Source organism: Sciurus vulgaris (genome assembly GCF_902686455.1).
Source record: "Sciurus vulgaris genome assembly, chromosome: 14".
Classification (NCBI taxonomy): domain Eukaryota; kingdom Metazoa; phylum Chordata; class Mammalia; order Rodentia; family Sciuridae; genus Sciurus; species Sciurus vulgaris.
The window spans coordinates 69,366,307-69,381,505 of record NC_136475.1 but is presented as its reverse complement, the minus strand read 5'-3'; the positions used below and the strand labels follow the sequence as shown (position 1 = coordinate 69,381,505).

The 15,199-nt window shown below is 36.5% G+C and overlaps 1 protein-coding gene across 5 annotated transcripts in view; it reads right to left on the bottom strand.

Annotated features, from left to right (window-relative positions):
- FEZ2 (fasciculation and elongation protein zeta 2) overlaps positions 1-15,199 on the bottom strand; it is a 132,844-nt gene that overhangs the window by 22,010 nt on the left and 95,635 nt on the right. For all 5 annotated transcript variants that reach the window (XR_013758943.1, XM_079109606.1, XM_079109603.1 and 2 more), the window contains exons 3-5: positions 13,247-13,363; positions 11,023-11,164; positions 8,406-8,674 (exon numbers count right to left, since the gene is read on the bottom strand). Coding sequence is in view for 4 of the 5 variants with exons in the window: in XM_079109606.1 (XP_078965732.1) it covers positions 8,406-8,674; positions 11,023-11,164; positions 13,247-13,363 (528 nt within the window). In the remaining variant the exon portion in view is untranslated. The remainder of the gene's footprint in view (positions 1-8,405; positions 8,675-11,022; positions 11,165-13,246; positions 13,364-15,199) is intronic.

The window sequence follows — 15,199 nt, the reverse complement described above, 5'->3', positions numbered from 1 at the left end:
GAACCAGGAAAAGAGCTCTGCAGAGCACGGTGGACTCTCCTTTACAACAGTCCACAAATTCCAAAAAAGAATACACCCTTTTGGAAGGCAAAATCAACTTTAAAATGATAAAACCTCGGAGACAGATTAAATTTACTTTTTAGTAAACGTCACCTCATTTAGAAACACTACATTTACAACCTTGAGAGCAGATGCAGTATTATTAGGTGCTTATGGCGCTTAACTGGGCCAGCGGGAAGGTTTTTCTCTATGCCTAAAATTTTATAGGAGGAGGAGAAAGGGGATGGGGGAGGCAGCGGGGGAGGGGGATCATTTCTTTGCTAAGCATGTCTCAAGGTGAAAGTACCACAGATAGGCCAAAGCACTGTGATGAGGTCTCAGGGTTATGGATGCTGAGTAAAATGAAGGACATGGAGGATTTGCTACCCTTTAATTAAAATACACTATTATTCATTAAAATATTAGGCATGTCCATCTAATCTACCATTCCCCCTATGAAGTAAAGAATACAAATGACCAAATTAAAAGTGCAAAGCTGGTGAAGAGTCTCATTCTACAGCTCTTCTGTAATCCAAACATCCATTTCAGTAGGAAGGAGCCAATAAATAGTTCTGTAAAATGCCCTTCTCAGAATGGGATTTTTGCTATGAGCCCATCAATAAGCAAGAAAATGATTAACATAGCATTTAGTTTACTGTTGTCCTTACTACTGACAAAATGCCACAGTAATATGGCAAGGACAAGGGAAGAGGTGACTTAACACTGCACATTATTATTTATACTGAGAATATTCATAACTGCTTCACGAGTATTTCCATTACTGGTGTGAATATATATTAAAGTCTCAAAATCATTCTGTAGAAACTTTTCTCAGACAAAACCAGGAGCAACAAAGTATAAAACAAGATAGAAATTAAAAACCCATAAAAATCTCAAAGATGAAGAAATGGGCCAAGATCTCCAAGACAACATACAACGTGACTACACAGCTCAGAAGAGGAAACCAAGCAAGGTTCCCTGCACCCATCTACAGACCGCCACACCTCTCACCCAGTGTGTGCTGCTTCTGTGAGCTGCAGCCTCTGCTGAGCTCTCATTTACTCATTCATAAAACTGTAATAATAATAATGTCTACTCTCTAGGGTTGTTGTGAACACAAAATGAAATAATCCATTAGCTGATCAATGTGCTCAGCTAATATCAATATTCAAAAAAATTGTGCTATATTCCCTTAAAAAGGATCTAGAACAACATTTTAGATATCACTCCCAAAGAGAAACAATCATATCTTTCTACTTTTCTCCATAACAGCAAAAACAGTATCTCAAGTTCTGAAAATATAAATAAAATTTTTTTGCCACTGAGAAACACCAAATTCCTGCTTATAGGCCTTATCTTAAGGGACTGGAGACAACAAAAAGAACAGCCATTATTATCTATAACTGAATACAGAAATCAGTCAAAAAGCTTAAACAGAAAACAAGTAACTCTTTTAGGTAACTCAAGGTCTCTCTGAACAATAAAAGGAAAAGAACTAAAAACACTGTAAATGAAAAAGCAACAAGAATCAGATACAAAATAGTTTGTTCCTTCTTTTCTAGAGTTCTAAATACATCAACTCATTCTATGCAGGGCATAATCACCAATTCAACTATTTTCACAAAACAAGATCCAAGACAGAAAAAAGCAAAACTAGCACGGAGGCCAGGAAACTGAGGCTATTCCTGCCACCACGTCTGCTCTCAGTCTCACGTGAACTAACTGGCCCAGATCTCTTAAAAGCCAGGGCAGCTTTCAGAAATCTCAATATCAAAGCTCAGTGTCAGAAAAAAAGGTTAGGAAAGAAATCACAGAATGCTCTCCATCTGTTCTGATTCATTCGCATCTACCCCATTAATATTCCTTATATTCAAAAAGTTCAAAAGAAAGTGAAATAAGAACAAGATCATTGTTCTTTATAAATCAAATCATATTCAAAAGTTTTTGAAATGATAGCTTTAATTTTTAGTAAATTATTAAAATAATCAAAACACAAAACAAAAAATATAGAATGAACAGCAACAATCAAATGTAAAAATTACAAAGTAAAAATACTCAGTTAAGATAACATATTATTTAAGATGGAAAAGCAGCATCTTGTTCTGACATTTCAAGTCAAATAATTTTAATGTGAACTATAAAGCAATTATAAGTGATTTCTACCAAAAAATATTTTTTTTCCAATAAACCAGATCTAAGTAAGTTAAAAAACACAAATTATTCCAAAGCAGATACTTGGTACTGTCTTCAATATTAAACTCCTATTTTGTACATTCACTTCCAAAGCAGAAGAAATGATACACAGATAGTCTAAGTTAGGAGTTAAGTGGAATAGTATCAAATAATTAAATATTTTGTATTTGAAGATCTTTTTAAAATTTTGATGTAAGTTAATATGAATATGGAATTTAAATTATTGTCAGACATGTTCCAACATGTTCAAACCAAAGGAAAATAATTAATCTTGGCAATTTTATAAATTCCTTCCTTATTCTTATGGATACTCTATGCCAGCTATCTAATCAGAATTCAATGTCCTGGCTTATTATAGCTTTTCTGTGCACTTGTGTCATATTACCAATGACCTCTCAAAGGTGCAAATATTAAGAATGAACTACTGGTTGTACTACATTACCTACTGGGTCATGAAATTTCCATCCTAACACATACTGCAGAAAACAAATAGTAGATAATAATAATATACCACAAATCAGTAGTGACAAATATTTTTCTAGACAATATTAGCCTTCATAAAATAAATTTGCTCCCCATCTAAAATAATTCAAATTCATAGTTTCAATTTATCAAAATAATAGCCATTACACATTCAAGTTTCTCTCTACCCTACAATGACCTCCATGGCCCTAATACTAACTTTCAGGAAATGCTCTTTGCAATAAAGAAAAATGCAGAATAATAATGTAAATTATCATCAACAAACTATTGTTGAAAATGTATTAATATTTATATTCCAGTATGTGTACATGCCAGATTTTTATCCTCTCAAGCACCAACTGTTTAGAAAAGGATGTGGTGTAGGGGAATCAGCTCTTTTTCCATATTTCTATCTGATTTTAAGTCACCTTTTACCATTATGTATAACTACAGTGTGCTGAGGGGACTACCAGCATTTTTATTCCTTCTGCTCCAATCTGGACACAACTGGTCCTACCCTCCAGCTCTCTTTACCTTGCTACGAGGACTTAGACACAAGCCCAACACAAGTGTCTACTGTTAGGCAGGGAGCCTGCAGAAAATGGCCTGAAGTTGGATTGGCCAAGGTGTGGCCATCTGTGAGCAAAACTCAGGCAGCTGCCTGAGTCTCCACAGGATAAAACAAGGTAATACCTTATAAGAAATTTTGGATACAATATAGTGATCTTTTAATTTATACAAACTCATGTAAAAGGAGTTTATATTTTTTTCCTCTAATTTTTAATCTCACTATATCTAAATCAGGGGTTGACAAATGTTTTTCTGTGAGGGGTCAGACAGTAATTAGTTTAGGCTTTGCAGGACACCCTATTGAACTCTATCCTTACAGTATCAAAGCAGTCACAGTTGACCTGCAGATGAATAGATATGGCTGTTCCAATAAAACTTTATTTATTAAAAAAATATGGAGGTTGAACGTGGCCCTTGAACAGTAATTTTCCTCCTTAAATGGCACATCTTAGTATATGTGCCATTAAAATTTTCTCATTAAAAATAAGGAGAAGGGCTGGGGCTATAGCTCCATGGCAGAGCACTTGCCTAGCACGTGTGAGGCACTGGGTTCGGTCTTCAGCACCACATAAAAATGAACAAATAAAATAAAGGCATACTGTCCATCTACAACTACAAAAAAAAATTAAATTAAAAAAATAAGGAGGAAAAAGTCAGGTTTCTGGTTTTGGGGTTTTTTTTGTTGTTATTGTTTTGTTTTAGTTTTTATTTATTTTTTGGTACTGGGAATTGAACACAGGGTATTTTATCACTGAACTACATCCCCAGTCCTTTTTATTTTTTATTTTGAGACAGGATCTTGCTAAATTGCTGAGGCCAACCTAGAACCTGAGATCATCCTGCCCCAGCCTCCCAAGTCACTGAGACCACAGGTGTGAGTCACCATGCCCAGCTCCATTTTTTAAAACAAATTCAAGTAGATGTGTCAGAACAGTTCATTCTAACTTAGATCTAGGGTAATTAGAATAATTTCAGGATGATCTAATAATGGTGTCTAAATAAAAGTAAAATGTCTTACCTTAAAGTCAGCTTTGGTCAAGAGTAAATGAAAACTATTACTGGGGGCACTTTTGCATGTAAAAAGGAAACAGATTGGCATTAGTCTTAATAGGAGCTAAGTGAATCACAAAGGCAGCTGAGAAAGAAAATGCATATAAGAAAGAGTAACTATCATCTAAGCCTACCTCTCCCCCATCTTTAAACAAATATCTTCTCAACCTCCAAAAGCAATAAATTAGAGAAATAGAACTCTTTTTACAACAGTTTCCTGTATTCACCAGTACCCACTAGTCACTGTTCTCTAATATCCCACAAGTTTTCAGGAGGCAGTTTCAGGTTAGACACTTCTGATGCTGGTAAGTGTAGGACACTAGATCTCTGTTCAAAGTTCAATGAGATTACAGCAAACGGAAAATATTATTGATTCTTATCTTCTCAATCACAGACTTAGAATAAGCAGATATCCTGTAATTCAGAGACATTATTGGACTCTCAGGGAGTAAGTGTGTCCATTTTCACCCCTGTAAGTTAACTAAGGTATGATGCTAAGCAGGTAAGCTATGCCTTTACAACTTCAGATAATTCTAAATGAATGCCAACTACTAAATTAAAACCTAACCTGCTATATACTTCAATTTGTTCTTATACTCAAGAGGATTGATTGACACTAAAATCCAATGACCTGTGAACATGTTTGATACAAACAGAGCATGGCAAAAAAAAAAAAAAAAAAAAAAAAAAAAAAAAAAAAAAAAATCCTAAAGAGTAATAATTAAATACCAAAAATCCAAATCTTCTGGAATTTAATCTTCATATATTGGAAATGAGCTGAGGTGCTGGTGAAACAGTGCAAACAAATGAGCCTGTAAGGAGCCTACACTGTGTCAGAGGAGACATTTGAGCCACAGACTAAAATTCAGTAAATTCAGTGTGGTACATGAGATCAGAAGTATATGCACTCTCATAAATATGAAAAGCATCTTAAATACAATGTAATAGGCAACTCACAAAAGAATGCCAATAGCCAACAGATCAAGCCATTGCTCTCCTACCTGATAAATATTTATTAAAAGGTTAATAATGCCCATTGTTGGTTGAAAGTGTGGAGAATGGGTCACTTTTGTGCTACCCCTTGCCAATAGGGAGGCGCAGTGGAATAGTAGCCACCCATCTAAAACAGCTACTTAGCATCACCACCAAATGCTGTGCCCAGTTCTTTGGTTTCTTCATGGCATTTATTACTACATTACCTGTTCATTCTTTTCCATGTTTACTGCCTGTCTCCCTCATGGAATTTAAGCTCCAGGAGGGCATGAGTCTTGTCTGTTTTATTCGCCGCTATATCTTGAACAGTGTTTGGCATAAGGAAGGTCTTCCACAAATATTTGCTGAATGAATTATAGAGTTTTATTATCTTACCTTAACATTATGATTGGTTTAAAAATAAAAACTCAAATCAAGATATTTCTTTTTTATAAGACATTCAATACTTTGTTTACTACTTAAGGTATTTTCCAGCTCTGATGAAGTTTTCTAATGCTTTAAATAGCATCCCTAAACCCCCTATTTTTTTCCACTGCAGCAAATGTTTCAAACAAAATGTCTCTAAAATTAACACCTAAAGAATTTCACTCTGCTCTCTTCCCACCCAGATATTTTGCCAGAGTATATTTGGACCAAAGAGCACAAGCTAGCAATTATGGATAAAGTGTTATACCAACTGCAAATCAATGTACTACTTCAATGAAACATGCTTGAAGAAAAATGGAAGGCAGTTATTCAATGCTTAAGGAAAATGTTTAAGTTCTGCTATCTCAAAAATGCCTCTGGTAGAAAGAAAAGAGTGACTGATGTTATTGGAAAAACAAATAAGACATGACATCTATAAGGTTACCATTTTTAAAAAAATTAGTATCACTGATTATAGTTTACTTGTAAGAGGTCAGGCCCTATCAAAACTGTATGTTATATAAAATGTTTGGGAAGGTAATACCTCCTGGACTTTGTTTATACAACTGGTCATTTCACTCTAGACTTCTTTTGAGCCACCTACCACTATCTTCCAAATCACAGGTTTCAAGCTGTTTGTGTCACAGATGGAATGGTCTTTCTCTGGCATTTTGAACTAAAAAAAGATACAGGAAACAAATACCAGAACCTAAGCCATGCCATTGCTGTCCTAATTAAAGTTTCTGACGCAAATAGTAGATCAGGACTCAAGAAGCCACTGCACAATTTCAAATATTGCAAAAAAAATAAATAAATAAAAATAAAAATAACAAAAATCACTATTCTATGAATCTATTTCAAGACTAATGAAGGTTCAAATATGGCCTAACTGCTGCCTTGCCAAATCCATTTCTCAACAGGAACACCATGTAAGATCCACACAAAGGATCCACTCCAGCCCATTTTATATGGGAATTACAAAAGGAAGCCTTTAAACCCCTCTGGAGATAAATTCATTTTTCTCAGCCAAGTGTTAACACCAATAAATGAAGGATTTACATGTAATTCCTAAAAGCAGATAGGCAGAAATTACCAACAATGCTACAGCTTTTTCACTAAGCATTTTATTTAATTCCACCAGCATAACGGCAATTTAAAGGGTGTGATTTTTTAAAATATGAGATGGAGATGCAAAATATGGTCCTTGATATTTTAAATCAAGTTTTCCAGGCCTATACATTCAAACAAACATAGGGTTTTTGGTTTTTGCCACAGTAGTCACTAGAAATGATTATTAAATAAACACCTTTTCATTTTTCAAAAAATAAAAATATAGCTGAGTACTTTTTAAAAGTTAATTCATAAGTTCTGCCATTTATAATTATATACAAATGGACATTACACTAAGAAAATGTGACTTTATTCATAGGTTAAAAGTGCCATGAACAGGTTGCGTGGTAAAGAACCATTTTGTCTGTATCAGCTACTCAGTGATGGCCCACAATCTAGAACTCTCTACTCTTTCCAGGATTCCATCAGCATCTGGTCAGTGAAATCTATTTCTTTGGTAGATATCCTTTAGAGAAAGATAATTCAAGATTTAATGAGAGAGAGAATTTATATTATTGTAAACCATAACAACTACTTGTGGCATATATTAGTTATAAACATGAAAAATATTTAAAAATACATTCTCTTTAGAAAAATGGATGCCTTTGCCCAACCACTATACTGTAAATATAAAACCAACATTTTTTTCACACTCAAAGTCAAGTTAGGAATGTACAAGGATTCAAAAGATCACAGAAAAATGAAAGAGCTCTAAGAACTACAAAGAAATATCTGATATTGCAGCTCAGTGACAGAGTGCTTGCCTAGCATGTATGAGGCACTCAGTTCGATTCTCAGTCCCACATATTAATAAATAAAGTAAAGGTCCATTGACAACTAAAGGAAAAAGAAATAAAGAAATATATCTCATATAATTGCCAGTTAATGTTCATGATGATATTTAATCAAGTGAAAATTAATAGGACCACCTCAGAAAAATGACAAAATGGGGAAAAAAACACACCATATAAAATAAGATCAAAGTTTCAAATAGTCTAACTTACTGTCACCCATCAGTAATATTCTGGTCTGCCAAATACCTGAGCAAATGGCAATATCATGCAATTCACTGACACCCTTGTATTCCAACCTGCCAATAAACCAGGAAGACCCTGTTCACAAATAATCTGTGCTTTTAGGTTCAGCACAGTTCTGCTACCTCTAAACGGACCCTATTTAAATTTCTTATTACACAACCTGTAAGTTAAGCAAAAATCAGAAAATAAAAGGATTCATAAGAACAAGCCAAATATAAATAACCACTATTAACATTCTGATATATTAAAAACTGGTTACTTGTTACAGCTTCTTTCCTTTAAGACAGTCTCCATTCCCCCCTCTTCCTTCCACTTACTTCTCTTGAACATTTCAGTACAAAATTATCCAGCCATTCATTAAAAGCATTACCAAGAAACACCTTTCTGAAGAAGCTGAGCATGACACATTCTGGAAAAGAGTTCCTGTTGCACTCTGGGTAGAAGCACAACACTCTCACACAGGCACAGCCTGCAACCAGCTGCTGGCCGAGTGTGCTGGAACTACCTGTTTCCAGTGTCTGGTGCCTCCTGCAAAACATCACTTACTGTGCCTGGCATATGACTTCTTTCATTCTTCCCATTCTGAGAGCTGCTGTTTTTTAGTTTCTTTTTCTTTTTGGCTGTTTCTTTGTGTTCTTTCTGTTTGTTCTGGACTTCAATGAGAACAGAAATAAAGCTGTTTTTCACTTCCTTTTCAAACTCCAGTTCATCTCGCAGGGCCAACTGCTGCACCAGCTCCTCAGAGTACTCCTTAATGGCAGACTCAATTTCCTCCAGTAGTTCATTTAATTCAGATACTGAGAGCCTTTTTACTCCTATGACCAAAAACAAAGTACAGCAGGTACTAAGACAAAAGTGTGTCGAGACAGAACAGCAGGGTATTTTATGCCAAAGAGCAAAAATCATATTCTAAGCAACTAAACTGTTCATGATCTTCTCAGAACCTTAAAACTTCTGGTGGGCAGGTCTGAGTAGAGGTGGGTGAGCAAAGTCACTTCTCAGCCAGCTGAGATGAAACGTTTAACAAAACTTCTAACTTTTTTGTGTAAATTAAGTGCCCCACGAATAGTACTTCGGACCAGACAGAGAAAGCTTGTATAAGGAAAAGAAAAAACATAAAAGCAGAGGGGGAGTACAGAAACCACCTGCTGACAAGAAATGCAAGCAAGTTAGCAGTATTCTGGGATGCTTCTGGAAAGGAACTGATTTGCAAGAATTAAACTAAATACATATTTAATCACATGTGCTCTGAATTGTGAATTTTGTTGAAGACTTGGAAGATGAAATAAAGCAACAGTCCCTGACACCCCTTTTTGGATTTTTCTTAACAGTTCCACTCTTGTGAAAGAGAACACTGATGTAGTCCTGCCCACCCCCCTGCCCCAGAACCTCATGTGACAATATGAGTTAGGGAGAAAAATCATTGAAGAAGAAATTAAGTTAAAATGAGGTCATTAGGGTGAGCTTGAATCCAGTGTGACTGTTGTCCTTATAAAATGAGATTAGGACAGAGGACACAAAAGGAAGATCATGTGGAAGACATGGGTGCAACACAGCCATCTACAAGCCAAGGAAAAAGGCCGTACCAGAAACCAAACCTGCCAATGCCCTGACTGCAGACATCAATGTTGTGAGAATATAAATTTCTACTGTTCATGCCACCCTGTGATACTTTGTTATGGCAGCCCTAGCAAACTAATACAATTTTTTTTTAATATATTATCAGGTATCAGGATTGAATTTTGCAATCAGGACTCCAACAATGCCAAACCCTTACCTACAGCAGTACAGTCAGATCAGATTAGTGGAAAGAATTGAGTCATGAGCCAAGTGTAGTGGCACATGCCTGTAATTCCAGCAGCTCAGGAGGCTGAGGCAGGAGGATTATAAGTTCGAAGCCAGCCTCAGCAAAAGCAAGGAACTAAACAACTCACTGAGACCCTGTCTCTAAATAAAATACAAAATAGGGCTGGGGATGTGGCTCTGTGGTCAAGTGCCCCTGAGTTCAATCCACCCCGCAAAAAAGGAATTTGGTCATGAGATCTTCAGTATGTTGAAAGGAAGCTACACACCACCCAAAGGGATTTAGGCAACCAAGTTTCAGACCTCTGGCCATACCATAAATATAAGACTAAGTGATGATATGGGTAAGCAGATAGGGACCCCATCACTGTCTACTCATTAAGGGGACTAGTCACCAGGCAGTGATTAAATTGTATGCTCAGCTCAGAATATGCACAGGAGACTTATGCCTACTTGGAAACTTTTCACAATAACCAACTCCACAGTTTTTACAGTTCATTATCATGTATATTAAATAGATTCACTTTAAACGCAATTTTGATTTCCAAAATTCTTCACAGCTGCACTGAAGACAACTATTTATAAAGACAAGAATTATTTTCAACAAATACTTACTTATTTATCATGGGCAAAACTATGTCTCCCCAAAAATTCATACCTTGAAGTTCCTCAGAATGTATAATATTTGGAGACAAGATTATTTATAAAGATAAAGTTCAAAGGAGCTATTAGTCTAGCCCCTAATTCAATATGATTGGTGTTCTTATAAGAAGAAATTTGATGTCAGGTACAGTGGTGCACATCTATAATCCCTACTCAGTAGGCTGAGGCAAGAGGATCTCAAGTTCAAGGCCAGCCTCAGCAACTCAGCAAGGTGCTAAGTAACTTAATGAGGCCCTCCTTCAAAAAAACATAAATTAAAGGGCTAGAGATGTAACTCAATGGTAAAGTACCCCTGGGTTAAATCCCACAACAACAACAAAAACATCAGACACAGACACCTGGAGAGGGAAAGAGGGAAGACCATGTGACAACACAGGGAAAAGAAGGCCATCCACAAGCAGAAGAGGCCAATCCTGCTGACAACTTCACTCTTTCAGAACTGTGGGAAAATAAACCTCAGCTGTTTAAGCCACCCAGTCTGCAGTACTTTGTTACAGAAGCCCCAGCAAACTAACACAGGGTTTAAAGGGGAATACAACAGAGTCCCCGAGCAATGATAAAAATATGTCCAGAGTACTGTACTATCAGAGCGCCAAGGAAGGTATGCAACCCAGCCTTCCAGAACTGAAACTTGCTGGAGACGTTTGATAAGGACCAAAAAGCACAAAAAAGCACAGATGTGAGGAGGATTTCTTACTCTCTTCGTAACTGCTCGTACTAGACCTCTTAAGAGTTTGAATTTCCTGGGAGAGCATTGAAAGCCGATCTGACTGTGTGGGGGTCTCATCATCTTCTGGGTCTGGAGATTCCTGCATCATTTCTTCAATTTCTTCAATAACCTTCCAAAACACACATATCATTGTTAGTCAAATATGCAGGGGAAAATGACCTATCTGTAGCATGGCACTCACCTGAGGCTACCAGAACAGAAGAGCATTAAATTCTCATTAGCCAACAGTGTGCAGGAGTGGGTGTTCTAAGTAGTCAGAATTTTGACTGTAAGAGTGAACAAGGCTCAAAGGAAATTTACAATATAATATACAAAAAATTAAATAGAATATGATTAATACATCTATTATGATTCAGTGGGCCCTATCAGATCTTGAAATTTCTGAGAAATGGTGCTTCACTTACATGATGTGCTCCAGGCACACCAGCACCAGATCAAAAAATTACAGTTAAAAGGAGGCAAATAAAAGAAAATTTGTCATATACCACATGCACGCGCTCAATCTAAAGCTATTTAATCAAAAGTTGGATGTAAAATTTAGAAAGTAATATTAAAAATTTATACATAAAGCAACAAATTACCTCTCTGGCAGCAAAATCTTAGTATAAAAAATGAATTTTATGTATTAATTCAATAAAGGATAAAGGGATATTTTTAAAGTACTTAGAATGTAGAAGCATAAAGAGGAAAAAAGCTGAGTGTGGTGGCACATGTCTGTAATCCCAGGGACTTGGTAGGCTAAAGTAGGAGGATTGAAAATTCAAAGTCAGTCTTAGCAACTCAGCAAGACCTTAAGCAATTGAGTGAGACCCTGTCTCAAAATAAAATATAAGAAGGGTTGAGGATATGGCTCAGTGGTTAAGAGGGTCTCTGGGTTCAATCCTGGTACCATTGGGGGAAAAAAAAAAAAAAACAGGAAAACTTCAGAATTATATCTGCCTTTTAAACAAATGATCTACTGTCATAGACAACATCATATAACTGTATCTTATCCTGTTCCAGAGTCTAAAAGCAAAGAAGGAAAAAAACTTTAAAGGAAAGCCAGAAAAGTTATTCGATACTTGAAAAAAGGATTTAGGGATTAAGAGAAAGCTATTAAAGAAAATACAATTAAATGAAGGTATAAAATATCACAAGCATATTTAACACACTTTATGAATCACGGAGCTTAACAGGTAGCACTTCTACTGAGGAAAAACAAAAGTAAATCTGAAGGGGGGTGAGGGGGATTAGGCTGATCAGTAAGAAAATGCCCCCAAACAGGCACTGCAAACAGTGCAATGAGATATCCCAGGAGGCTAGAGGATCTGTTTCCCTAAGGCTTAAACATAGGCATAGCTTATTGTATTGGGGCACATTTCTAGGAGATAATGAACGATCAGGGTCACATCTTTCTCTAGAAGATCATGTTCTACCTCAAAACAGCCCTCTAAAATATTATTACCTTGCTTTTTAAACACCACATTCTTTCCCAGGGTAGGACAATTCAACCACAAATATAACTAAGTAGCATTAAAATGAAACATTTTTAATGCACATCTTTAATGTACTCCTCCCAATCTTGCCCTAATGTATCTCTGGATCTCCTCTTCCAATCTAAAAATAGAATATGGTAGAATTCACAGTATGAGAAGCCATGAAACATTTTATTTCAGGAAGAGATCTGGCATCACTTTTGGACAATACAAGAGAGGTGGGCAGAGTATTCAGAAAATGAGAAAGCTGATTCCACTGCTTTCAAATGAATACTGGGTTGACATTGTAGAGCATTCTACAGCAAGAGTGCTCACTTCTTCCTGGGGTATGTAAGAGGTACTTCTAATATGTGTCAGTCTTACCCAGGATTTTATAAAAGTTAATAATTTCTACACAGATATATTCAAGTTTCCCTATATTTGGGTAAATCTAAAGGAAATAGGAAAATTCATATATATTTTTTTAATTTTGGTTTAAGTAGCTTGTGATATTTAACAATGCCTAGATTGAAAATCTTCCCAATTAACAAAATCTCATCTTTCTCAGTCTATATAAACTTTCTTCTTTTTCTCAGTGGAAGAGTTAACTATTAAACCTATAAAACAATCTAAGGCAAATAAGTAAATTCTGACAACGATCATTTACTGGCACAGTTAGAAATGGTGTTTGGCTCTGGATTCTGCTGCCCTTGCATAGATGAGCATCTCCTGGATACCTGGTCTGCTGTGAAGAGGGGTTCCTCATTGACACAGGAGACAATGATGGAATGCATGTCCAACTGTTCTCTCAGTTCCTCATCATCTGACGTGTCAAAAAGCAAACTGTCACTTATCTAAAAGCAAAAATACCCATGGTTAAAAACAAGACATTCTAACCGAAACATCTCTGGGTAAAAGAAGCAGACAAAAAAAACACAGGTTGAGAGCTCTCCCTTGAAAGGGAGAACTTATGGTAGCTCTGAATCAGGTGGCTTTGCAGCACTTTACTATTCATACCAAGCATAAATAAAAGCAGAATAGAACAGACATAAACTTGCTGAGGTGCCACACATATTCCTATGGTCTGATACAGATACATACTTAGCTATTTTTTCCAGAAGAAATAACTGTAAGAGCACTATAAAAACTGACAGTTATAGAGGGTGAAAAAATACAGTATTTGTTAGCAAGCTACAGGAAATGACAGAGAACAGAAGGGAGGGAAAGGGCAGGTATAACAATGAATATTATTTAGTTGGTGTAATAGCATGATTGGTAGATGTTAAAATCCTACAGAAAGCATAAAGCAAGCTTTTTGCAAACTAACATCTAATATTCAGAGTAGAAGATAAGTAATAAATTCCCTGGCAGATGGGATCTGTCCATGAGGATGGCACTTAGCTCTTCCTGTTGAATATCTTTTCTTCCAAAGAAAGATCTCTAAGGTTCCAAAAAAATCTTTAAACCTAATGGTGCTGGAGAGTGTCCAATCGCCCCACCAAGATATCCTACCACCTTCTGTGCCCCAGAAGACTGACCATATGGACCACATCAAAGGATGCCCTTGACTTCCAGCTTTCAGTTGGGTCACACATCACTGGCAGACTGCAAGGTGAGAAGGTGAGGGCTGAGCACTCGTTCTGCTGTCCTCCTCCCTGCCAGACTGCCATTTGTCAGCTCTGGCTCTTTACCAAAGGCCACAGTTCTTGTCAAGCAAACGTCTCCCCCACACCTAAACTCTTCAGATTCTAGAAATTTCTCCCTCTTCTTACTTTTTCATGCCCAGGGCTGCTAAAGTGCCACTAGTCACTATCATCCCTGTAGTATTGCATCATGCCCAGTTGATTTCCCTGAACCCTGCAAACACCAATATAAACGGTCCCTTTAGAGGAAGAAGGGACTGTATAGAGGAAAAAGAGAGGTGGGAGGGGTGGGGGGGAAGGAAAAAAATAACAGAATGAATCAAACATCATTACTCTATGTAAATGTAAAAAATAAATAAATAAAAAAAATAAAAATATAAATAAATAAACGGTCCCTTTAATGATGCTTAGCATGTAGTACTAGTATTAACTGTAAAAGCCTCCGTCTATCCTCTATCTATCTATTGTGACATGACTATTCCAGTGATAAAACAGAACTGAAATTAGAACTCTGTTCCTCAGGAAGGTTTAGCACCTTTGAGCTCCCAAAGAACAAATGGGCAACAAGGACTATGTAAAGAGAAACCATGTCATTCTGTTACATAGTACATAATTAAAATAGCCAGGTGTGGTGGCACACGCCTATAATCCCAGTGACTCAGGAGGCTGAGGCAGGAGGATCCAAGTCCAAGGCCAGCCTCAGTAATTTAGCAAGACCCTCAGCAACTTAGTAAGACCCTCTCTCAAAATTTAAGACTATAGGGGCTGGAGCTGTGGCTCAGTGGTAGAGCACTTGCCTGGCATGTGTGAAACCCTGGGTTCGATACTAAGCACCACATATAAATAAATAAAATAAAAGATCCACTGACAACTAAAAAAATTTAAAAAAAAAAAGGAAAGCATAATTGGAAGACTCACATTATTAAAAAAAAAAAATTAAGACTATAAAAATGACTAGAGATATACTCAATGGTAAAGTGCCCCTGGGTTCAATCTCCAGTTCCAAAAAACATACATATATATATACACATACACACACACATACAC